Source organism: Nycticebus coucang, chromosome X (assembly GCF_027406575.1).
Source record: "Nycticebus coucang isolate mNycCou1 chromosome X, mNycCou1.pri, whole genome shotgun sequence".
In the NCBI taxonomy this organism is placed as follows: Eukaryota; Metazoa; Chordata; class Mammalia; order Primates; family Lorisidae; genus Nycticebus; species Nycticebus coucang.
Genome location: NC_069804.1, coordinates 156568009 through 156594458, shown reverse-complemented (window position 1 = coordinate 156594458; position 26450 = coordinate 156568009). Strand labels below are relative to the sequence as shown.

At 36.9% G+C, this 26450-nt stretch overlaps 1 protein-coding gene and 1 non-coding gene across 5 annotated transcripts in view; one reads left to right on the top strand and one right to left on the bottom strand.

The window, feature by feature from the left end:
- Positions 1 to 26450, top strand: part of SMARCA1 (SWI/SNF related, matrix associated, actin dependent regulator of chromatin, subfamily a, member 1) — a 109568-nt gene that overhangs the window by 70852 nt on the left and 12266 nt on the right. For all 4 annotated transcript variants that reach the window (XM_053579927.1, XM_053579929.1, XM_053579926.1 and 1 more), the window contains 2 exons: positions 5220 to 5338; positions 5446 to 5658. In XM_053579927.1, coding sequence (XP_053435902.1) covers positions 5220 to 5338; positions 5446 to 5658 — 332 coding nt within the window. The remainder of the gene's footprint in view (positions 1 to 5219; positions 5339 to 5445; positions 5659 to 26450) is intronic.
- TRNAI-AAU (transfer RNA isoleucine (anticodon AAU)) lies at positions 10531 to 10608 on the bottom strand. Its single transcript is given in 2 exon segments — positions 10531 to 10566; positions 10571 to 10608. It is a non-coding gene; the product is annotated as a tRNA-Ile (tRNA).

Below are 26450 nucleotides of genomic sequence, written 5' to 3'. Positions count from 1 at the left end.
GATGATATGATTGTATATCTGGGATATACCAGGGATCCTACTACAAAACTCTTAGAAGTGATCAAGGAATACAGTAGCGTCTCAGGTTACAAAATCAACATTCGTAAATCGGTAGCCTTTATATATACCAACAATAGTCAAGCTGAAAAAACAGTTAAGGAATCTATTTCATTCATAGTAGTGCCAAAGAAGATGAAATATTTGGGAGTTTATCTAACAAAGGATGTGAAAGATCTCTTTAAAGAGAACCATGAAACTCTAAGAAAAGACATAGCTGAAAATGTTAACAAATGGAAAAACATACCATGCTCATGGCTGGGAAGAATCAACATTGTTAAAATGTTCATACTACCCAAAGCAATATATAATTTCAATGCAATCCCTATTAAAGCTCCACTGTCGTACTATAAAGATCTTGAAAAAACAATACTTCATTTTATACAGAATGAGAAAAAGCCTCCAATAGGCAAGACATTACTCAGAAATAAAAACAAAGCAGGAGGAATCACGCTACCAACCTGAGACTATAGTATAAATTGATAGTAATCAAAAGAGCATGGTACTGGCACACAAACAGAGAATTAGATGTCTGGAACAGAATAGAGAACCAAGAGATGAATCCAGCTACTTACCATTATTTGGTCTTTGACAAGCCCGTTAAAAACATTCAGTGGGGAAAATATTCCCTATTTAACAAATGGTGCTAGGTGAACTGGCTGCCAACCTGTAGAAGACTGAAACTGGACCCACACCTTTCACCATTAACTAAGATAGACTCTCAGTGGATTAAAGATTTAAACTTAAGACATGAAACTATAAAAATACTAGAAGAGAGTGCATGGAAAACCTTTGAAGCAATCGGTTTGGGCGAGTATTTTATGAGGAGGACCCCCCTGGCAATTGAAGCAGCTTCAAAAATACACTACTGGGACCTGATCAAAGTAAAAAGCTTCTGCACAGCCAAGAACACAGTAAGTAAAGCAAGCAAACAGCCCTCATAATGGGAGAAGATATTTGCAGGTTATGTCTCTGACAAAGGTTTAATAACCAGATACCACAGAGAACGCAAATGTATAAGCAAGAAATGAACAAGTGATCCCATTGCAGGCTGGGCAAGGGTCTTGAAGAGAAACTTCTGTGAAGAAGACAGGCACACGGCCTACAGACGTATGAAAAAATGCTCATCATCTTTAATCATCAGAGAAATGCAAATCAAAACTACCTTGAGATATCATCTAACTGCAGTAAGATTAGCCCATATCACAAAATCCCAAGACCAGAGATGTTGGCATTGACGTGGAGAAAAGGGAACACTTCTACACTGCTGGTGGGAATGCAAATTAATACATTCTTTTTGGAAAGATGTTTGGAGAACACTTAGAGATCAATCCTATAGGATTGATTGCCATTCAATCCTATAATTCCTCTACTAGGCATATACCTAGAAGACCAAAAATCACATCATAACAAAGATATTTGTACCAGAATGTTTATTGCAGCCCAATTCATAATTGCTAAGTCATGGAAAAAGCCCAAGTGCCCATCGATCCACAAATGGATTAATAAATTGTGGCATATGTACACCATGGAATATTATGCAGCCTTGAAAAAGATGGAGACTTTACGTCTTTCATGTTTACATGGATGGAGCTGGAACATATTCTTTTTAGTAAAATATGTCTAGAATGGAAGAAAAAGTATCCAGTGTACTCAGCCCTACTATGAAACTAATTTATGGCTTTCACATGAAAGGTGTAACCCAGTTATAAGAATGGGGGAAGGGGGAAAGGGAGGGGAGGGAGGGGGGAGGTGGGCGGAGGGAGGGTGATTGGTGAGATTACACCTGCGGTGCATCTTACAAGGATATATTTGAAACTTAGTAAATGTAGAATGTAAATGTCTTAACACAATAACTAAGAAAATGCCAGGAAGGCTATGTTAACCAGTTTGATGAAAATGTGTTAACCAGTGTCTGGTGCCCCATGATCACATTAATGTACACAGCTATAATTTAATAAAAAAAAAAGAAAAAAGATTTATCATAACAAATTGATTGCTTTTGTCTCTGTTAGCTAATAGAACCAAGTGATAAAACAAGGATTTCATACTTTCCCACCTGTGGAATTAGATCACCTTCTGGTCCAGTCCTGAGATTAAGGTTCAGTGGATTGAATTTGTGTCTGTCTTTCAAGTTTGTCCTTGAAGTAGAGAGTTACTGCCAGGCCTATGTAGATTCTCAAATATCCTCAATGTTCCAGTCTACTCCAGACAGGTTATGTGGACCCCATTAACTTGAGGCCAGCTGGAACATATCAAAAAGATTGCTTGAAACAATTTGTTGATTGTTCCTTGGATTGGCTTCCTCTCTTACTCAGCTGTCTTTGGTCTTAACCAGAATCAGTATGGAGTTAATACTGATTTTCCTGTCACAGCACATCCAGCTTCAGACTCTGAAGAGAAATCTCTCTTTTTTAAAAATTTTATTTCAGATTAAGATGAGCATAGAATCCATTAAGTTTACATTGTTTGCATTTAGTTAAAGTTCAAGTTGTAGTTGAGCCCTTCATCCAGGGGGTGTGCTGTATACCCTTAGATTGTGCCCGTTATGTGAAAGTTTACCAATCCCCTTCCCCCGCCCCCCCCCCCCCGCTGGAGTTTAATTGTGTTTTTTTCTCATGTGGGCATGTAGTTACCTATTGGTATCATCTTAGTATGAAAATAAATCTTTTTTTTAAATTTTATTTTGAGACAGAGTGTCACTTTGTTGTCTTTGGTAGAGTGCTGTGATATCATAGGTCATAGCAACCTCAAACTCTTGGGCTTAAGCCATTCTCTTGCCTCAGCCTCCCAAGTAGCTGGGACCATAGGCGCCCGCCACATCGCCTGGCTATTTTTTTGTTGCAGTTGTCATTGTTTAGCTGGCCTGGGCCGGGTTCAAACCCACCAGCCTTGATGCATGTGGCCAGCACTGTAACCACTGTGCTATGGGTGCTGAGCCAAGAAATCTTATTAAAATGTATAAATACGCCTAACAAGTTTTCTATATGTAGAATATAGGTCTTTTTTAACTTCCAAATAGGTTGAGCTCTCAAATTTAGTCAGTATCTTACATATTTAGAATCTAGAGTATTTTCTTTATGTGAAACAATGTTACAAAGCAGGTGAGGTTTCTATGTTTGCCCCTGGAACCTCTTTAACCTAACCACTGAAATTCTGTGTTTTTGAAATAGTAGGAAAGGAATATTACAGTACCAATAAATATACCCAAATTAATACTAACCAGAAGCAACTTTTATTTTTTTTTTTATTATTTTTTTTTTTTTGTAGAGACAGAGTCTCACTTTATGGCCCTCAGTAGAGTGCCGTGGCCTCACACAGCTCACAGCAACCTCCAACTCCTGGGCTTAAGCGATTCTCTTGCCTCAGCCTCCCGAGTAGCTGGGACTACAGGTGCCCGCCACAGCGCCCGGCTATTTTTTGGTTGCAGTTTGGCCGGGGCCGGGTTTGAACCCGCCACCCTCGGGTATATGGGGCTGGCGCCTTACCGACTGAGCCACAGGCGCCACCCCAGAAGCAACTTTTAATTTATCTAGATTGTTAGTGTTTGAACAAGTCCAAATTTAATTATGAGAATAGATACTTTTTGTCTTCTGTAAATCTGAAAAGGTCTTCTGGGGGACATTAGAGGTCAGTTGTATTTAGTTTTTATTTCATATAATGCCAACCAAGTTTATGAACTTCAGGAGGATATAGCTGTTCTTAAGGTTTAGCACATAAGTTTAGGGCATTTGAGAGCTTAGAGAGGGGAAAAACAGGTAGAAGGGAGATATTTAGCATGGAGAGTTGAACATAAAGTGTAAAGGGATATGTGCTGTGAGATTTTTCTGAAGAGTTTCCTTCAGAAGATAGAAAGGAAGATAACATCAGTGTGTGTAAAGTTGTAAGAAAATGTGATTCAAAAAGGTACCATGTCAGATGTTCTGTCAAATTTGATAACAGGCCAGGTGGTATGAGTAGCTCAGGACTATTTAGTTGCCGCCCACCAGTTTGGGGACCGTGTAATAGTGTGGGAAGGTTGGAATGGGTTTATGTGGTTGGTAGCAGTAAGAGAAGAAATGCCTACAAGTAACTGTTCATGAATACTCAGTATCTTGTATGTAGGAGGCATTTAAATATGTGTTGAATGAATATGTGAGTGTATGAACAATTTGAGAATGTAGAGAGGCTGTCATTAAAAGGTCTTTTCACTGAAGTCATAAGATGTGACATATTAATGCAGCCTGTTAATTTGGCTCATCTGTAAAATTTGATTGAGTGGCTCAGTTATTTGAGTATTTTTCTGTAGCTGTCCAATTAAAATCCCAGTGAAGATTTTTTTTAACAGAAAATGCTATTCCAAGTAAGTTTAAAAACAAACTATAGATCCTTAGAAATATTGTATGATTAGTGAGTGATTCCAAAAGCAAATAGCAATTTAAATAGAAATTGCCACCTCATAGAAAACATTTGAATGATCTGTTGATAAAAGTTTTGTTTTTGTTTTTGTTTGCTAGTAAGCTATGCTCACTGTTCATACGCTTCTCTTTCAGTCTTTTACTTCGTGTGTTTGATCCTTCTCTATCATGCTGGAGTAAAAAGTCCAGTTTAAATTGGTATCTGTAGCATCTTTTGAAATCATAATCATTTGGGATACATAATTAAAGGTTTCATAATATTTTATGAAAAGAAAATTGATTGAAACCTTGTCAAGTTTTCTTCTTCTTCTTTTTTTTTTTTTTTTGAGACAGAGTCTCACTATGTTGCCCTTGGTAGAGTGCCGTGGCATTATAGCTCACAGCAATCTCAAACTCTTGGGCTTAAGAGATTCTCTTGCCTCAGCCTCCCAAGTATTTGGGACTATAGGCACCCACCACAACGCCTGGCTATTTTGTTATTTTCATTGTTTAGCAGGCCAGGGCCAGGTTCGAACCCGCCAGCCCCGGTATATGTGGCTGGCGCCCTAGCTGCTGAGCTACAGGTGGCAAGCCAAGTTCTTCTTTTTAAGTGAAGAGTTATTAGTAGTTAATAATAGAACATCTATATATATATATATATAAAAATTTGAATCTTTTTAAAAATATAAGTTCATTGTATTTTTTCCTGTTAATCCTTTATTCTACAATTCTTTGGGTTCATTTTCTTAAATGATAGTATTTTAAAGTATTGATTCTGTTTTTCAGCTGTATTTTGGGAACGTTGCAATGAATTACAGGACATTGAGAAAATAATGGCTCAAATTGAACGTGGAGAAGCAAGAATTCAACGAAGGATCAGTATCAAGAAAGCCCTGGATGCCAAAGTACTTTACTTTATGTCAAATTATTATTAGATTGTTTTAATTGATATGATGGTTAGCTTTGACTTCTTAATGCCCAATTAAAAGCACTATTTTGTTGAAATACACAGATTGCAAGATACAAGGCTCCATTTCATCAGTTGCGTATTCAGTATGGAACCAGCAAAGGAAAGAACTATACTGAGGAAGAAGATAGATTCTTGATTTGTATGTTACATAAAATGGGCTTTGACAGAGAAAATGTGTATGAAGAATTAAGACAGTGTGTACGGAATGCTCCCCAATTTAGATTTGACTGGTTTATCAAGTCTAGAACTGCCATGGTATGTATTCCTTTCCTATTTCCTCCAACTCTTATTTTGCAAAATTTCAAACACCATATATTCTTCCCCTAGATTCTCCAGTTGTTAATGTTTTGTCACGTTGGCTTTCTCTCTTGTACATATTTATACATGGCATACATACACAGAATCTGTGTATACATGTAGAATATATATTCTGTATTCAGAAGTATGGAAACATATCAATATCTATCTGTATTTTATACTTATTTATAAATATATTTCTGAACCATTCAAAAACAAAATTACAGACAACGTGAGTGTTCACCTCTAAATACTTTAATGTGTATCTCATAAGAATAAGGACATTTTTCTGTATAACCACAGTTGAAGCAGAAAATGTTAATATTGATTCAGTAATGTATACCATGTGCAAACTTTAGTATATACCATGTGCAAACTTTTCCACTTTCCCCAAAGTGTTTTTTTATAGCTGTTTTTTTTTTTTAATTGATGATCAAATGAAGTTCACACTTTTGGTTGTTGGATCTTTTTAGTCTCTTTTAATCCACAACTTTTTGTTTTTCATGACCATGTTTTTTTTTTTTTAGATAGTTTCACTATGTCACCCTTGGTAGAATGTTGTGGCGTTGCAGCTCACAGCAACCTCAAACTCTTGGGCTTAAGTGATTCTCTTGCCTCAGCCTCCCAAGTAGTTGCGACTATAGGTGCCTGCCATAACACCCGGCTATTTTTTTGTTGCAGTTGTCTTTGTTGATTTTAGCTGGCTTGGGCTGGGTTCAAACCCGCCAGCCTTGTTGTATGTGGCCGACGCCCTACCCACTTAGCTACTGCTGCCGCCCATGACTGTAATTTTTTTTTAAGGTGTTCAAGCTAGTCATCCTGGAGAATGTCCCACAGTGTGGATTTACCTCACTGGTAGATTTAGGTTTAACATTTTTTGGCAATAATCCTATGGAAGTGATATTATGTACTTTATATTGCAATATATCAGGAGTCACATTATGTCAGGCTGTCACACTATTGGGGGTGCTAAGTTTGGTCACTTGGCTAATATGGTGATCTTTAGAATTCTGCAATATAGAGGTATATTTTCCCTTTTTAATTAAGCAGGTGATACTGCATAGTGTGTGAATGATTTAAAGATGTATTTTTAATAAAAAGAAATTGTTGCCTAAGTTGATTTTTTTTTTATAAGAGTGCTATGAAACGGGATAATTAAGTATAAAAGGTATTTTATTTTGGCGTATGCAGTTTCTCTATTACTTTCTAACATGAATTGTGTTCCTGTTAAATTCTAGTGCTACTGGCTTGGCACCCATAGCACAGTGGTTACAGCACCAGCCACTTACACCAAGGCTGACAGGTTTGAAACTGGCCCAGGCCAGATAAACAACAATGACAACTGCAACAAAAAATAGCCAGGTGCTGTGGAAGGCACCTGTAGTCCCAGCTACTTGGGAGGCTGAGGCAAGAGAATCACTTAAGCCCAAGAGTTGGAGGTTGCTGTGAGCTATGATGCTACAGCACTCTATTGAGGGTGACATAATGATACTCTGCCTCAAAAAAAAAAAATTCTAGTGCTACTTAGTAGTGATGTTAATGTATTTAATGTATTTCAATACATTAATGTATTTAATGTATTTCAATAATGATATTTTTAATGTTGGTATCATCAGTATTTTCTCAGCTGGAGTAATTAAAACAAAAATAGATTTATACAGACTAAATATTAAAAGCAACCAGAAACTAACAATCCAAACAGTGCTTTTGTTACTAGTCAAAAAATAGGACACTTTTTAAAGTTTCTATTCATCATAAAGTTTTTTTTTGTCTAAAAGTTCAGTGGGGTGTGAAATAACGCTTAATTTTTGTATTTTTTGAAATATTTTGAAATATTTTATATTTCAGTTCAGGTTGAATAAAAAGAAATGAAAAATATGAGTTGCTATACTGAAGATGTTAATTTGGCAGAGGCTTTAGAAAAATCAGATATTTGTAAAAATTTTGACATAAATTTAGAGTGTACATGGATTATGTCATTGGAATGTACCTATGAAATTTATGGGTGTCATAATTCTGGGAGAGCTAGGAAATACTTCAGACAAAGCCATGCTCCAAAAGAAACTAGAGCAATTGGAATGATGGATCAGTTGAATCTAGTAACATGACATTTAATAGGAATAAATGTAAAGTGTTGTACTTACACAAGAGAATATGAAAAGGTATGTATGTTAGAAAGGTACAGTAGAAAGAACTGAGAAAAGAATAAAAAATATAAGAGTTAATTGGTAGCATGAAGGACTGAGGCTAGATGAAGAGAAAAGTTTTTTAACAGTTCTTTGGATCATTGCAACAGATCATTGAAAAACAATGTAGAATCTTTTCTACTAGCATTTGAAAATGAGATTTTGTTTGGACTGAAGACTTTGGCCATGAAGTTCGTTGGTTTTCTGACACAGTGCATCTATGACTATGTTTAGCAGAGAATGTTCCTTTCAAAAACCATGTGTTAAAATTTTTATCCAGTTGGGATTTTACACGTGTAATGATATAATTTAGAGGAGCACTAACAGCTTCTAAAATACAAATGTCTAGCTACATTTGTCGGTTAATCATGTATTAGAACATAAATGCCCTTTCCTGTGATAGAACATTTTTTTGAATTTTATTTCAGTTGTATTTTGGTAATTTTTAAATGCTGTTTTCATATCTTAGAATATTAAGTAATATATTTAACAATATGTATACAGTAAATTAAATATTTGGAATATTAAGGAATATATTTTAAAATACATATACTTAACTGTTATCAAATCATTAAAGCAGTAGGATAAAACATTTAAAGTGCAAGGAAAATCTTAACATTACTTGTAATGTGAACACTTCTTGTTCCACTTGTAGTATGTGGAACTACATAACCTTCTTATTTTCCAAGAAGAATCCAGTTTATTATTAACAACCACTAGATGTCTCTGAACTCCCATGTAAAAGGTCTATTTTTCCTCCATTTTCTTTTTACAAAACATTTACCTTTGTACTCTTTCTTTACCAAGAGTTTTAAATTTCTAGTTTATGTTGTCCAAAAATCAGGTATTAACTATATGTGATTACAAAATGAGATCTTCATTTTGTCTGTTAAAAATGAAGACACCTCTGTCCCTAATTACCTTTAATCCAGAAGGTGGAATTTATGATTTCTAAAGAATCTTTAAAACCATCCAATTATAATTTTATAATTTTATATTTTAATTGAAAGTTTTCATTTATTAATTTTTCTATCAAGGTAAATGTTCATTTCCCTTCTAGTTAATGGATTTATTCTGCTTATATTTTTGGATTTGGAATATTAAGTAATGTATTTTTAAATATGTATACATTTAGTCCTTTTTATATTTCACAATAATATCAATAATTAGGGAATTTTAGAGAAGCATTATTAATATTTCTTGATAACGTCTTTCTATCCTTATTTTTAATGACTCTTCCTGTATAGTGAATCTTCACAATCTAGGAAGAAAAACTGCTTCCCCAGTGAAAGAGGTGATTGTGATTTTTGAAATAAAAGCGATTTGTTTTATTGAAAAATCCCATGTTAGAAATAGAGAAGATGTAATTTGATTCATTATGTGAGTGTGTTGCTGTGTTCAAGTGAAAAGCTCACTAATGATTAAACTCAGCTTACTAAAGAAGCTGTTTGTAAAAACAATCTTGCTTAAAGATGACTTTCTCTTTCACAGATACCAATAGGTAGTGTGAAATGCGGCTTCAGAAAAAAGTAGAAACCTTAGTAGCTCCATTTTATTCAAAGATCTGAAAGTACTAAATTCACAGCTTCTGACTTAATTGTCATAAAGTGCTTAAAGGCACGTACCTCCACTTCCAAATATGCTTCACTTTGAAAGACTTCAGCTAAAGGTTGAAGATTTCTTTGACGCTTTTCTCCATTTAAAAATGCTGGCTGTACAAAAGAGAAAATAAGTTTCAGTTCCATTTCTCTGTGCTAAAAAGATTGTGATTTCTTTCTCTGAGAACGTATGTGGTCTTTATGTAATAATCAGTCTCTATTGAAGTACATAAACAAGTAGGAAGGATATGATCAATTTAGCTTTTTAAGCTCAGAGCTTTGTAAGAAAAATATCTTAGAATGGGGTCTTAGTCTTTAGAGTATTCAAAAACTTTAAAGGACCTTTACCAAATGATTGTAAGAGGGAATGACAATACTTTGTATTACGTAGTACCTTTTACATAATGCTTGCCAATCTCATTACCTTATTAATTTTCTTGCCACTCCTTTTAGAGAATGTATGATAAGGTACTCTTTCTGTTCATTTAGTGACCGACTAAACTGGGAGATTTGAAAAGAATCTGAGAAGTACCAAATATCTAGCACATTGGTCAGTTTACTGCAAAGAATATGTGGAAAAAGTGCCCAAAATTAAATTAGCGTAATTCCTTGGACCTTATTAGGTCCTTCTAAAGTACTTTAAGTAGAGAAAACAGAATATAAATTTCTGAAATAAAGAACATTTCTTGATATAACCATTTAGTGCATCCTCTGCAGGGTTGCTTTGACTCTTTATTTTAGTGAAAAAAATTCTTAGGGCTCGGCGCCCATAGCTCAGTGGTTAGGGCGCTAGCCACATACACCGAGGCAGGTGGGTTCTAACCCGGCCCTGGCCTGCTGAACAACAATGACAACTGCAACAAAAAAATAGCTGAGCATTGTGGCGGGCACCTATTGTCCCAGCTACTTGGGAGGCTGAGGCAAGAGAATCACTTAAGTCCAAGAGTTTGAGGTTGCTGTGAGCTTGACGCTGCGGCACTCTATCAAGGGCTACATAACGAGACTCTGTCTCAATAAAAAAAAAAAAAAGAAAGAGAAAAGGAAAGTGCTCCAGGTGAGACTCGAACTCACACCTTTGGTATTGTTCATTAATACCATGCGCTAACCGATTGCGCCACTGGAGCACTGGCAGTACCCTTGCTCAGCAGAATACTTCAGTTGTTCATAGCCCCATTACCTCTCCGGACCGCTCCGCCTTGTGTTGCATATGCAAATACAAATAAAAAAAAAATAGCCGGCCGTTGTGGCGGGTGCCTGTAAGTCCCAGCTGCTTGGGAATCTGAGGCAAGAGAATCACTTAAGCCCAAGAGTTTGAGGTTGCTGTGAGCTGTGATGCCGCAGGACCCTACTGAGGGCGACATGGTGATACTCTGTCTCAAAACAAATAAACAAACAAAAACAACCCTTAGGTTTTAAACCTCTGGAGGGCTTTTTTCCTCTTTCAGCCAGCTCAAGAAGCTGCAATGTGCATTGCCTGTGGCTGTGCATATTGAAGTCAAGTCTTAGTATTATTAATAAGTCATTATAATTAACCTGTATATTGTGGTAGTTTAAATGAGTTTTTCTGATAGCATCTCAGAGAGAGAATCTCATAATGTTGTATACAACGTAATAAAAATTCCATGTTACACTGTTTTCAAATCATAGCTTTATTATTAATGAACGTTTTTTTAAAATTTAAAAGTAAGAAAATAATGTTCCCCCTTAGAATTTCAGGAGAATACTTACAGAAATATTGTTATAGGGCTGGGCGTGGTGGCTCATGCCTATAATCCCAGCACTCTGGAAAGCTGAAGCGGGTGGATTGCTTGAGCTCAGGAGTTCGTCTGAGCAAAAGCGTGACCCTGCCTTTAAAAATAACTGGACATGTGGCGGGCACAATGTAGTCCCAGGTACTTGGGAAGCTGAGGCAAGAGGATTGCTTGAGCCCAGATGTTTGAGGTGTGACACCACAGCACTCTAACGAGGGTGACAAAGTGAGATTGTTTTTTAAAAATATATATATAGTTATAGCTTTTTATTAACTTCTCTTTTTATAGGTTTATCGGTGGGTAGTAAATGTTAATTAGGTTATTGGTTCAGTACAGGATATTTTATAAATTGTCTAGTAAGAAAAAGATTTTCTTCATCAGTAGATTAGAAAATGTAAAGAGAGGCGGCACCTGTGGCTCAAAGGAGTAGGGTTCCGGCCCCATATGCCAGAGGGAGGTTGCGGGTTCAAAGCCAGCCCCGGCAAAAACTGCAAAAAAAAAAAAAAAAGTAAAGAGAAATTATAAAATTTCCAACTTGTTTTCTGGTTACGATAATATTTGTATTTGTTGCTTTGGAGCATAATCTCGGAAATTTCATAAATCATAATTTCTCATTTTCTATATTATACTTAATTGTGTGATAAAAGCTAATATTGATATTTAAAGTATTAGCATTCTTACTGGAAGATGAGCCATATGAATTAATACATTATTGGTAAAATTAACAAACTATAAAATATATTGATGGATTCTTCTTGACTACAGAATTAAAATGCTAAAAACCAAGTATATTTATGCTCATAGAGATTTCTTACTTCCCCAAACACTTGAAAAGCTAGATTTTCTCCCTTTTAGTCTTAATTTTGCAAAGACCCTATAACAGGGACATTCAGAGGAAGTAGCTCTTTTTTTGTTCCTGCAATAATTTATTTATTTTAACTTAATTTTTATTAAATAAGAACTGTATACATTTATCGGATACAACGTGATGATTTGGTATACAGTGTGCAATGGTTAAAGCAAACTGATTAACATAATCATCACCTCACTTATTTTTTGTGGTAAGACATTTATAATATACTCTTAGTTGTTTTGAAATATACCCTTGCATTGTGCACATTAGGTGAGATCCTACCAAATACCCTCCCTCCCCTCTCACTCCTCTTTGCCTTCCCCTTTGCTCCTCTCCCCTTTCTGGAATATATTTGTGTTTTATCATTCATATGAATGTATAAGTGATTATATACTGGTTTCACAATAGTATTGAGTACACTGGATACATTTTTTTTCTCATTCTTGAGATACTTTACTAAGAAGAATGTGTTCCAGCTCCATCCACGTAAACATAAAAGATTTAAAGTCTCCATCTTTTTATGGGTGCACAGTATTCTATGGTATACATATACCACAATTTGTTAATCCATTCATGGGTTGATGGGCATTTGGGCTGATTCCTTGACTTAACAAGTATGAATTGGGCTGCAATAAACATTCAAGTGCAAATGTCTTTGTTGTAAATAATTTTTGTTCATCTGGGTAGTAATGGAATTGCAGGATCAAATGGTAGGTCAACTTTTAGTTCCTTGAGAATTCTCCATACTTCTTTCCAAAAAGGCGGTATTAGTTTGCAGTCCCATCGGCAGTGTAGAAGTGTTCCCTTCTCTCTGCATCCATGCCAGCATCTGCAGTTTTGGGATTTAGTGATGTGGGCTAATCTTACTGGAGTTAGGGGATATCTCAATGTGGTTTTGATCTGCATTTCTCTGATGATTAAAGCCTATGAGCATTTTTTTTTTGAGTTTGAAAATAGACTTTTCTTTTCTTTTTTTTTTTAATTAAATCATAGCTGTGTACATTGATATGGTCATGGGGCATCATTCATTAGCTTCACATATCGCTTGACACACTTTCATCACACTGGGTAACATAGCCTTCCTGGCATTCTCTCAGTTACTGTGCCAAGACACTTACATTCCACATTTACCAAGTTTCACATATACCCTTGTAAGATGCACCGCTGGTGTAATCCCACCAATCCCTGTTGGCAATTTGCCTGTCATCTTCATAGAAGATTCTGTTCAAGTCTCTTGCCCACAAAGAAATGGGATTCTTTGTTCTTTTCTTATTGATTAATTTGAGTTCTCTGTAGGTTCTAGTTATCAGACCTTTGTCGGAATCATAACCCACAAAAATCTTCTCCCATTCTGAAGGCTGTCTGTTTGCTTCACTTGAAGTGCCCTTAGCTATACAAAAGCTTTGTAGCTTGATCAGATCCCAGTGATATATTTTTGGTGTTGCTTCAATTGCCAGTGGGTTCTTCCTTGTAAAATATTTTCCCAGGCCAGTATCTTTTAGCATTTTCCCTGCACTCTCTTCTAGTATTTTTATAGTTTCATGTCTTAAGTTTAAATCTTTTATCCAGTGAGAATCAAGTTTTGTTAGTGGTGAAAAGTGAGGGTCCAGTTTCAGTCTTCTACAGGTTGCTAGCCAGTTCTCCTAGCACCATTTGTTAAATAGGGAATCTTTCTCCCAGTGTATGTTTTTGTTAGGCTTATCAAAAATGAAATGACTATTATGTCCTTGGATTCATCTCTAGGTTCTCTATACTGTTCCATATATCTACATCTCTATTTTTGTGCCAGTACCATGATGTTTTGTATTTTTTTTTTTTTTTGAGAAAGAATCTCACTTTGTTGAGTGCTGTGGTGCTATAGCTTACAGCAACCTCAAACTCTTGGGCTCAAGTGTCTCAGCTTCCTCAGTAGCTGGGTCTACAGGTGCCTTCCACCTTTGGAACATAGGTGCCTCCAGCTGGAACATAGGTGCCTTAATTTTGCAAAGACCCTATAAGAGAGGGACATACAGAGGAAGTAGCTCCTTTTTTTGCTCCTGCAATAATTTATTTATGTATTTCTAACTTAATTTTTATTAAATAATAACTGTATCCATTTATTGGGTACAATGTGATGATTTGATATACAATGTGGAATGGTTAAATCAAACTGATTAACATAATCATCACCTCACTTATTTTTTGTGGTAAGACATTTATAATATACTCTTAGTTGTTTTGATATTTTTTTAGAGATGAGGTCTTGCATTTGCTCAGGCTGGTCTCTAAACTGTGAGCTCAGGCAATCCACCCACCTGTGCCTCCCAGAGTGCCAGGATTACAGGCATGAGCCGCCACACCCAGCCTACCGTGTTGTTTTGATCAGTATAGTTTGTAGTATAACCTGAAGTCTGGTAATGTGATGCTCCTGATTTGTTTTTATTTCTAAGTAATGTATTGGCTATTTGAGGTTTTTTTCTATTCCATATAAAATGAAGTACTATTTTTTCAAGTCTTTGAAGTATGACATTGGTGCTTTGATAGGGATTGCGTTAAATCTGTAGGTTGTTTTGGGTAGTATGGACATTTTAATAATGTTGATTGTTCTCAGCCATGAGCATGGTATGTTTTTCCATTTGTTAATATCTTCAGCTATTTCTTTTCTCAGGGTTTCATAATCCTCATTATAGAAATATTTCACGTCCTTTGTTAGATGAATTGCCAGGAATTTCATCTTCTTTGGAACTACTGTAAAAGGAATAGAGTCCTTGACTATATTTTTGGCTTGAGTATTGTTGGTATATATAAAAGCTACTGATTTGTAAGTATTGATTTTCAGCAAACCCACAGCCAATATCATATTGAATGGAGTAAAATTAAAAATATTTCCACTCAGATCTGGAACTAGACAAGGATTCCCATTGTCACCCCTGCTATTCATCATAGTAATGCAAGTCCTAGCCTTTGCAATCAAGCAAGAGAAGGGGATTGAGGGAATTCAGATGGGGTCGGAGGAGATCAAACTCTCACTCTTCGCAATGATGTGATCTTATACCTGGAAAACCCCAGGGATTCAACTACAAAGCTCTTAGAAGTGATCAAGGAATATAGCAGTGCCTCAGGAAGTAGTTCTTATTCTTGCCATGAGGGTTAGGTGAGGGGAATAACTTCACAGAAGAGGTCATTCTGGGAACTGAGTCTTAAAAAACTAGGAGTTGGTCATGAGTACATTCCAGGTTGTAGAAACTGCATATGCAATGGTATAAATAAGTAGGATATATTTAGAAATGGCAAGCAGGTTAGTATGCAAGGTGTGAGCAGGAAGTACTGGAAGGTGAGGCTGGAATGGTAGCAGGCAGCAAAATATGAAGGGCCCTGCCTTAGACTTTGACTTCCATCATTAGTGTATAGAACGTGGAGAGTTGTTGAAAGATTTTAACAGGGTAGTGACATGATCAGATTACACTTAAAAATATAGTTCTGGTAGAAGTGGGGAAATGTGTACCCCCATGACCAACTGGACTGAATGTTCTGAAATTTCTATCTCTATCTTGTCTCTGTTCCTTACCTTTTTGCCCCTTTCCCTTGGTTAATGTGCCCCAGAGTCATTTTTTCTTACTGCTCTCTTAACCTTCAAATGCAATTATTTATGTGTAAAGAGACTGGTGTGGTAACGTACTGAGAGTGGACATTAAGTGAATAAATGAGCATAGAAGTTTTATAGTTCATTTTGCTCTTATACCATAGACTCTTACAGTTACATCAGATTTGGATAGAATGCAGGGAAATGTGCCAGTGAGTTGGAGTTCATTTCATTTTTTTTTTTGTTTTAATCCACCTTTTTTTAATGGTAGACTTGGCTATCATCCCTGAAGTTTTTATTTATTCATAAGTTTGAGCATGCAGTTGTAAATTTCTTTCTTTTTTTTTTTTTTGCGAGATACATATATCTAATATTGGGTGTTGTTATATATACAAATTCCTTCAGGCTTTCCTATACATTCATAATAAGAGTAAACCAATAACACGGTTTTGACAGTTTGTCTAGTTTGGATTGCCTCTTGGATGCATTTTTCACAACCTTCACCATGTCTTACACCTAAGATTAAAGACAAAAAATGAAAAAGTCCAAAGCAAAGAATCAGTCCCATGCTGCTGCTACTCATTCTCAAGCTTCTGCCGTGCATAGACCAGTCAGCTCCTGGTATGTGACTGTGGCAGGGGCTATAGTCTATTTTTATAGGGGTAGGCTGTGGGGATGCTCTGGGTGTCTTTGGACTGTCCACTCCTGATCACTGGCTGGTTTCACATGTGAATGATGTATCCAAGCAGGAATGCCATCCACCTTCACTGCTGTAGGTGTGGACAGGATCCCTCAGTAGGGGCCTTTCCACCATGGTTTCAGCAGGCTCAGGCTCCAATCTTTAATCCACACCTGGTTACCTATGGAATAGGGATGGACTGGGGGAGATAAACTAACAGGACATCTATCCACCCATTCCAAAATCTTTTTCGTTGTTTTTCCCAGTGACTTTAGCTGGTTAGTAAATTCTATTTCTCCTAGTTCTCTTAGGCCCCCTGACAAATTTCTTAAAATGGGAGGGGACCTGCAATATAGTATTTTATAGGATGAGTACCCTATTCTTTTAATAGGAGTATATCTGATTTTAAACAATGCTAATGGTAAAGCCTGAATTCACTGAAGTTTTCAACTTTCCTGAAACTTTGTGGCCTATAGGTGGTATGCAGTTTCCAGTCAATTTCCAACATGGTATCAGTTTGTTGACTAAAGTTATTTCTTAGAATATGTTCCGTTACTGTAAGAGCCAGACAGAGTAATGCCAATTTGGAAAGAAAAGCAGCTCCTGTTTCAAAAAAAGTGAAGAGGACACTTTTTTTTTTTTCTTTAGTTCCAAATGTGTAATTCACCTTGGGTTTTCTGCTGAGTGCTGGTATCTTATCTCAAGATAAGAGATTTGAGGCATATAGCAACCATGGTTTTTAGCAAGCAAAAGATAGAAAAATAGTTTAATAAACTTTGTATTAACTTTATAATGGTAAATTGACCCCTTTGAGTTCTGACTTTTGATGCTTTTTTTTCATTACTTTAAATATGCATACAAGAATAGAAATTTAAGAGGTTTCAAACGTAAGTCTTATAAACTGAGAACAGACAACTTTTTTAACTCGAGATTCCCTTTTCATTATAATCAACTTAATCACATACAAAATTCTTTCTAAATTATCCTTCACAAAACTTCACCACCTATACACATAATCTTTCAAATTTTAAAATTCCTCGTTTTTGTCTTAAATCTTCTTTTTTTACTTTAATTAATTAATTTATTTATTTTATTGTTAAATCATAGCTGTGTACATTAGTGCAGTGAAGGGGTACAATGTGCTGGTTTCATATAAAATCTGAAATATTCTCTTCAAACTGTTCAACGTAGCTTTCATGGCATTTTCTTAGTTATTGTATGTAGACATTTGTATTCTGCATTTAGTAAGCTTCACCTGTACCCATTCTAAGATGCACCCCACCTATTACCCTCTCTCCATCCTAACCTCCCCCCTCCCTTCCCCTTCCTTGGCCCTTTCCCCATAGTCTTGTGCTATAGTTGGGTTATAGCTTTCATGTGAAAGCTATAAATTAGCTTCATAGTAGAGCTGAGTACATTGGATACTTTTTCTTCCATTCTTGAGATACTTTGCTAAGAAGAATATGTTCCAGATCCATCCATGTAAACATGAAAGAGGTAAAGTCTCCATCTTTCTTTAAGGCTAAATAATATTCCATGGTATATATGTACTACAATTTGCTAGTCCATTTGTGGGTCGATGGGCACTTGGGCTTCTTCCATGACTTAGCAATTATGAATTGGGCTGCAATAAACATTCTGGTACAGATGTCTTTGTTATGTTGTGATTTTTGGACTTCTGGGTATAAACCTAGTAAAGGAATTATAGGATTGAATGGCAGGTCTATTTTTAAGTCTCTAAGTATTCTCCAAACATCCTTCCAGAAGGAACGTATTAGTGGGCATTCCCACCAGCAGTGTAGAAGTGTGCCCTTTTCTCCACATCCATGCCAACATCTCTGGTTTTGGGATTTTTTTATGTGGGCTACTCTTACTGGGGTTAGGTGATATCTCAAAGTAGTTTTGATTTGCATTTCTCTAATGATGAGCTTTTTTTCATGTGTTTGTAGATCGTGTGTCTGTCTTCTTTAGAGAATTTTCTCTTCAAGTCCCTTGCCCACCCTGAGATGGGATCACTTGTTCTTTTCTTGCTAATATGTTTGAGTTCTCTGTGGATTCTGGTTATTAGACCTTTATCGGAGGTATAACCTGCAAATATTTTCTCCCATTCTGAGGGCTGTCTGCTTGCTTTACTTACTATGTTCTTGGCTGTGCAAAAGCTTTTTAATTTGATCAGGTCCCAGTAGTGTATTTTTGATACCGCTTCAATTGCCAGGGTAGTCCTCCTCATAAAATATTCACCCAGGCCAGTTCCTTCAAGAGTTTTCCCTGCACTTTTTTCAAGTATTTTTATAGTTTCATGTCTTAAATTTAAATCTTTTGTCCAGTGAGAGTCTATCTTAGTTAATGGTGAAAGGTGTGGGTCCAGTTTCAATCTTCTACAGGTTGCCAGCAAGTTCACCCAGCACCATTTGTTAAATAGGGAATCTTTTCCCCACTGAATGTTTTTAATTGGCTTGTCAAAGGTCAAATAACAGTAAGTAGCTTTATTCATCTCTTGGTTCTCTATTCTGTTCCAGACATCTAATTCTCTGTTTGTGTGCCAGTACCATGCTGTTTTGATCATTATCGATTTATAGTACAGTCTCAGGTCTGGTGGCGTGATTCCTACTGCTTTGTTTTTATTGCTGAGTAATGTTTTGGCTATTTGAGGTTTTTTCTGATTCCATATAAAATGAAGTGTTATTTTTTCAACATCTTTAAAGTATGACAATGGAGCTTTAATAGGAATTGCATTAAAATTATATATTGCTTTGGGTAGTATAGACATTTTAACAATGTTGATTCTTCCTAGCCATGAGCATGGTATGTTTTTCCATTTGTTAACATCTTCAGCTATTTCTTTTTTTAAAGTTTCATAGTTCTCTTTGTAGAGATCTTTCATGTCCTTTGTTAGGTATACTCCCAAATATTTCGTCTTCTTTGGCACTACTGTGAAAGGAATAGAGTCCTTGACTGTTTTTTCAGCTTGGTTATTGTTGGTATATATAAAGGCTACAGATTTATGGGTGTTGATTTTGTAGCCTGAGACATTGCTGTATTCCTTAATCACTTCTGTAAGTTTTGTAGTAGAATCCCTAGTGTTTTCCAGATATACAATCATATCATCTGTGAATAGTGAAAGTTTGATCTCTTCTGACCCTACGTGGATACCCTTGATTGCCTTTTCTTCCCTAATTTCAATGGCTAAAACTTCCATTACAATGTTAAAGAGCAATGGAGACAATGGGCACCCTTGCCTGGTTCCTGATCTAAGTGAAAATGATTTCAATTTAACTCCATTCAATACGATATTGGCTGTGGGTTTGCTGTAGATGGCCTCTATTGGTTTAAGAAATGTTCCTCCTATACCATTTTTCTTAAGTGTTCTGATCATGAAGGGATGCTGGATATTATCAAAAGATTTTTCTGCATCCATTGAAAGAATCATATGGTCCTTATTTTTTAGTTTATGTGCTGAATTACATTTATAGATTTACGTATATTGAACCAGCCTTGAGAGCCTGGGATAAATCCCACTTGGTCATGGTGTATATTTTTTTCATGTGTTATTGGATTCTGTTTGTTAGGATCTTATTGAGTATTTTAGCATCAATATTCATTAGCAATATTGGTCTATAATTTTCTTTTTTTGTTGGATCTTTCCCTGGTTTGGGGATCAAGGTGATGTTTGCTTTGTAGAATGTGTTGGGTAGTATTCCTTCTTTTTCTATATTGTGGAAGAGGGTTAGTAATATAGGTACTAGTTCTTGTTTAAAGGTTTTGTAGAATTCTGAGGTAATGCCATCTGGTCCTGGGCTTTTCTTTTTAGGGAGATTTTGTATAGTTGATGCTATTTCAGAACTTGATATAGGCCTGTTCAACATTTCCACTTGATTCTGGCTAAGTCTTGGTAGGTGGTGTACTTCCAGGTATTGGTCTATTTCTTTCAGATTTTCATATTTCTGAGAGTAGAGTTTCTTGTAATATTTGTTAAGGATTTTTTGAATTTCTGAGGGGTCTGTTGTTATTTCATTGTTACCATTTCTGATTGATGAAATTAGAGATTTTACTCTTTTTTTCCTGGTTCGGTTGGCCAAAGGTTTATCTATTTTATTGATCTTTTCAAAAAACCAACTTTTGGATTTATTGATCTGTTGTATAATTCTTTTGTTTTCAATTTCGTTTAATTCTGCTCTGATTTTGGTTATTTCTTTTCTTCTGCTAGGTTTGGGGTTGGAATGTTCTTTCTTCTCCAGTTGCTTAAGATGTCCCATTAAGTTATTAACTTCCTCTCTTTCCGTTTTCTTGAGAAAGGCTTGCAGTGCTATAAATTTCCCTCTTAGGACTGCCTTTGCAGTATCACAGTGGTTCTGATAATTCGTGTCTTCATTGTTGTTTTGTTCCAAAAATTTGGTGATTTCCTTCTTAATTTCGTCTATAACCCATCTATCCTTCAGCATAAGGTTGTTTACCTTCCATGCTTTTGTATGGGTATGCAGGTTCCTGTTATTGAGTTCAACTTTTATTCCATGATGGTTTGAGAAGATGCAAGGAATAATTCCTATTTTTTAAAATTTGCTGAGGTTAGTTTTGTGGCCTAGGATGTGGTCAATTTTGGAGTATGTTCTGTGGGCTGATGAGAAGAATGTGTATTTAGTTTTGCTGGGATGAAATGTTCTGTAGATGTCTTTTAAATCCCGATGTTGAATGGTTTAGTTTAAATCTAAGATTTCTTTGCTTAACTTGTTTTTGGAGGATCTATCCAGGACTGCTAAAGGGGTGTTAAAATCTCCAACTACTATGGAACTGGAGGAAATCGAGTTGCTCATGTCTGTTAGAGTTTCTCTTATAAATTGTTGTGCATTCTGGTTGGTTGCATAAATATTAATAATTGAGATCTCATCATGTTGAGTATTATCTTTAACAAATATGAAGTGTCTATCTGTATCCTTCCTTATTTTGGTTGGTTTAAAACCTATTGTGTCAGCGAATAGCATAGCAATGCCTGCTTTTTTCTGCTTTCCATTTACCTGGAGTATAGATGACCATCCCTTCACCTAGAGTCTATATTTGTCTTTTAATTTAAGATGCGATTCTTATATGCAGCAGATATCTGGCTTGAGTTTTTGTATCCAGTCAGCCAACCTGTGCCTCTTTAGAGGACAATTTAAACCATTCACATTAATTGAGAATATTGATAAGCCTTTCGAGAGTCTGGTGGACATTTTTAATCCTTTTGCAACTGTGGAAGTTGGAATTTGATCAGAATTTTCTGGGTGGGTTTACTTTTGTGGTGGAGGATTACACTGGTCTTTATGGAGGATAGGTCTGAGAATATCCTGGAGAACTGGTTTGGTTATGGCAAATTTCTTGAACATGTGAATGTCATTGAAGTATTTAATTTCTCCGTTATAAATGAAACTCAGTTTAGCTGGGTACAGGATCCTGGATTGAAAGTTATTTTGCTTGAGGAGATTAAAAGTCGATGACCATCTTCTTCTAGCTTGAAAGGTTTCAGCAGAGAGATTTGCAGTTATTCTAATAATTCTTGCCCTTGTAGGTGATGGTTTTCTTTCATCTGGCTGCTTTCAGAATTTTCTCCTTCATATTAACTTTAGTGAAATTGATTATGATGTGCCGGGGGGATGTCTTATTTGGGTTGAGTTGTGCTGGAGTTCTGAAACTGTCTGCTATCTGAATTTCAGAATCTCTTGGCATGTCTGGAAAGTTCTCCTTCATAATCTCATGGAGAAGAGAGTCTGTGCCTTGTGAAGTCACTTCGTCGCTTTTGGGGATCCCTATAAGACGAATATTGGTTTTCTTCGAATTATCCCAGAGCTCTCTGAGAGAGTGATCTGTGTTTGCTCTCCATTTCTCTTCCTCTTTGAGAGTTTGGGAGCGTTCAAAAGCTTTGTCTTCAATGTCAGAAATCCTTTCTTCTGCTTGCTCCATTCTGTTGCTGAGGGATTCTACTGTGTTTCTCAGATCTTTGAGGGCTGCAACTTCTTGTCTCAATGTGTGAATATCTGTGGACATTTGGTCTTTGAATTCGTTGAATTCATCAGAAATCTTTTGGGTTACTGCTTGGAATTCCAATTCGATTTTATTTGCTATCTAGATTCTGAATTCGATTTCTGACATCTCAGCTATTTGTTTTTGCATGGGATCTTGTGGTGTGTCTGCCCCATTGATCCTTGTGGGAATTGATCTATTCTGATTATTCATATTGCCAGAGTTTTTCTGTTGATTTTGCCTCATGATTGTTTTTCACCATTGCCTCTGGCTGTCCTCAGAGTTGGGGAGATGTCTCTCCAAGATTAGATGCCAGCGGGATCACTCTATTGTTGCTGGATCTTTGTAGGGAGTGACCCTGTGTAGTTCCTCTGCGGCTGCCCTAGCTAGGGATTCTGGTTGTGGAAGCAGCTCTGGAGTGTGACACACCCGGATCCTGCAACAGGGCGGGAGGTGGTGTGCACGGTTCTGGGAGTGACTGGCGCCCAGTGAGTTTGGCACAGAGAGCCCAAAGCTCCAGCAGTCTCTGGCCAGGAGAAGCACTCTACGCAGAGGCAGGGAGGGCTCCAGAGGGCACATGGCTACCAGTGTCCGTGGCCAGACGAGTGGGCCGGTGTGGAGGCAGGGAGGGTACTGGAAGGAGGGAGGACGCGGGGTTGGCTGTTCCTGCAGTTCCTGGTCAGGGCATGTGGAGGCCCTGCAGGTGCAGCTATTAGGGATGTCTGGGTGATGTCAAGCCCAGGAGTTTGAGGTTGCCATGAGCTGTGACGCCATGGCACTCTACCCAGGGCAACAGCCCGAGGCTCCAGTGTGCCAAAACTGGTCTCACTCTGCCCCTAAAGTTTAAGGCTGTAAGGCAGCTCAGTCCCTGCCTTTAGGCTGCTCAGTCACTAGGTTACTAGCTCCCTCCTGATCCTTGCTTGAGACCCCGAGGGCGGAGCTTGCCAGGGCAGTTCTCTCACAATGGCTCCCTGTGGCCCATAGCCGAATACTATTGGCTCCGTCCGGCGCAGAGGCTCAGTCTGGGGCCCTAGACAATGCCCAAAGTTCTCTGCACTCATGCTCAAGCTCTCCTCAAGGCAGTTTAACTGAGTGCCATGTCCAAAAACACCGAAACAGTTTATAGGTAAGGCCTTTCCCGTTTGCAGTCTCACTGCTGCTTGTACTTATGGTTGCCGGCGGGATTAGGTTGATCGAACACACGCAACCTCTTGCCAGTTTTCCACTGTTTTTGTCCTCCTCTTGGGGTCCAGAAGTCCCTTGCCGACTCCCTGTATCCTCAAAGGGATGATTATAGGCAGATCCCACTAGCCGGAGATGCCTGGAGTCTTATCTCCCCAGACTCACCGTGCCCAGTTGCTGGGAAGCTGTTACTTGGCCGCCACCTTGCAACAGTTGTAAATTTCAAGTGTTCTATTATGCAGCTATTGTGTTTGATTTGGGATTCTGAACTGTTCTAACAATCTGAAATACAATTAATGCACTTACAGGAGTCCATTTTAGGTGTTTATACTTACATGTTATCTTGTGAGGAAGTGATATAATATTTTTTAAATAGCAATACTTAAGTAGTAGCAGTTACATAAAAGCATCATAACTTTTTGACATTTGTTTGAGAAAAGTGGGATATATTTGTTTATTAATTCTCATTTAATGGCCAGTGTGCCTGGGCCCTGAGATTCTGGTGTAGACTTGCATTGCTTTTTGTTCATATGATGGAGGTTCATAAGTGACTTAGGAACCTGGGAAACTGCAGAATGTATAGGTGAAGGTATGGAATAAATTATTTTCTGGAAGTAAAGTATGGGAAGAGGAGAAGAGAAAAGAAATTCTATTTTATTTTGTTTTACTAAGAACTATGGAAGAAAATTATAATGATATAGAACTTTACCTATAAATTCGGAGCCACAAATGTGGAATGCAATTTTTTTTTGCCCTTGCTAATTCAGTGGCTTTTGACTTGCAATCATAACAGGCATAGACTTTCTATCATTCAGACTTAGATAGGCTTAGTGTCTAGGATTTTAGTACATAGGAAATGTAACGTGGAGCCTCTTTAATATCTTTCATTAAGTTACTTCAAATCTACTGATGTTTTTTCTGTGACTTTTGAATTGATGTTTTGAAGCTGAGTTTTGGTGCAAAGGATATTTGAACTTGGTACCTGGGATGATTGATATTCACTGCACACTGAGAGATGGTGCTGCTTACTGCAAACATTACTTTGTTTATTAAAGGTAGTGATAGATGCACATCCTAGTATTCAAATGTTGTACCTTGAGTAACTTTGCATTGAATAGAAACATAAACTGTTAAGTTACAGAAAACCAAAGTAGCACAATTTTATTTGAAGTACTGGTAAATCTAAAGCCTATGGTTTAAAACAGGGCTTGCAAACTGTGGCCCATCACCTGTTTTTGTGTAGCCTACAAACTAAGAATGATTTTTATATTTTTAAGTGGTTGAAAAGAAATCAAAAGAAGATGATATTTTATAATATGTGAAATTCATATAGAATTTACATTCTAGGGTTCATAAGATTTTATTGGAACATAGCCACACATTTATTCCTACAGAGTCTATGGCTGTTTTCATGCTATAATGGCAGACGTAAATAGTTTTGACAGAGACTGTGTGGTCTGCAAAGTCAATTATGTTACTATCAGCCTCTTTATAGAAAAACTATGCCAAGCCCTGGTTTTAAAAATGTGTAAGGTGGAAAGAAAGAAAAAATATAACCAAGGGTGGATATGTTATATAATCCTTTAAGAAAAGTATTAAGTGAAAAATTTATAAAAGGGAGGATATATAGCTTTAAAGAGGGGTATTTGGGAGCCTGGGAGTGATTATTATGGAAGCATGGGAACTGCATTGAAATATTTGAAGTATTAATGACCACAAAAATTATACTTTGAACCAATTGTTAGAAACTAAGGGAGCAAATTGTAGCTTTGCATAAGGGAACATTTTTAACTTGTCTAAAAGTGAAATAGCTAGCCTTGGGAGGTGATAAGTACCCCATCACTGGAGGAATTCAAACAGGCTTTATAACTAGCTAGTAAGGATCTACTAATAGAAGAGGTAGATCCTTATATTAGCATCAGTTTGAATGATTTTTAAAGTTCCTTTCTAATCTTGAGTCTATACTTTTATGAATTGCCACTAGTAAGAATCCATATCAAGGGAAGATTTTTTTTTCAGCTAATTACATTTTATTTTTATTAAATCATAGCTGTGTACATTAATGTGATCATGGAACACCATACACTAGTTTCATAGACCGTTTGACACATTTTCATCACACTGGTTAACATAGCCTTCCTGGCATTTTCTTAGTTATTGTGCTAAAACATTTACATTCCACATTTACTAAGTTTCACATATACCCTTGTAAGATGAACCGCAGGTGTAATCCCACCAATCCCCCTCCCTCTGCCCACCTCCCCTCTCCCTCCCTTCCCCTCCCTTTCCCCCTTCCCCCTATTCTTAGGTTGAAAAAGTATCCAATGTACTCAGCCCTACTATGAAACTAATTTATGGCTTTGACATGAAAGCTATAACCCAGTTACAACCTAAGAATAGGGGGAAGATTTTTGAGTACACAGTATACCTTTGATTACATCACTCTACTGCTCAAAAATCGTCAGTGAGATAGATCCTTTTGTCAACTGAATTAAAGTCCTTAGTTCTTTGTTATTAGTTTCTAGGTTGTTTGTACAGGCATATCTCAGAGATATTGTAGATTTGGTTCTAGGCCACAGCAATAAAGTATTTAAATAAAGCAAGTCACACAATCTTATTTGGTTTCCCAGTGCATATAAAAGTTACATCTGGGTATGGTGGATCAAACCTGTGATGCTAGTACTTTGAGAGGTAGCGATGAGGGGATTGCTTGGAGTTCCTCTGGTTTGGAGAGGCCAGGAGTTCAACACCAGTCTGAGCAATGTAATGAGAGCCTGTCTCTTAAAAAAAGAAAAATTAGGCAACTTTGTGGTGTGCACCTGTAGTCCCAGTTGCTCGGGAGGCTGAGGCAGGAGGATTGCTTTAGCTCAGGGGTTTGAGGTTGCAATGAGCTGTGATGACCCCACTGTGCTGTAGCTGGGGCAATGCAGTAAGACTTTATCTCA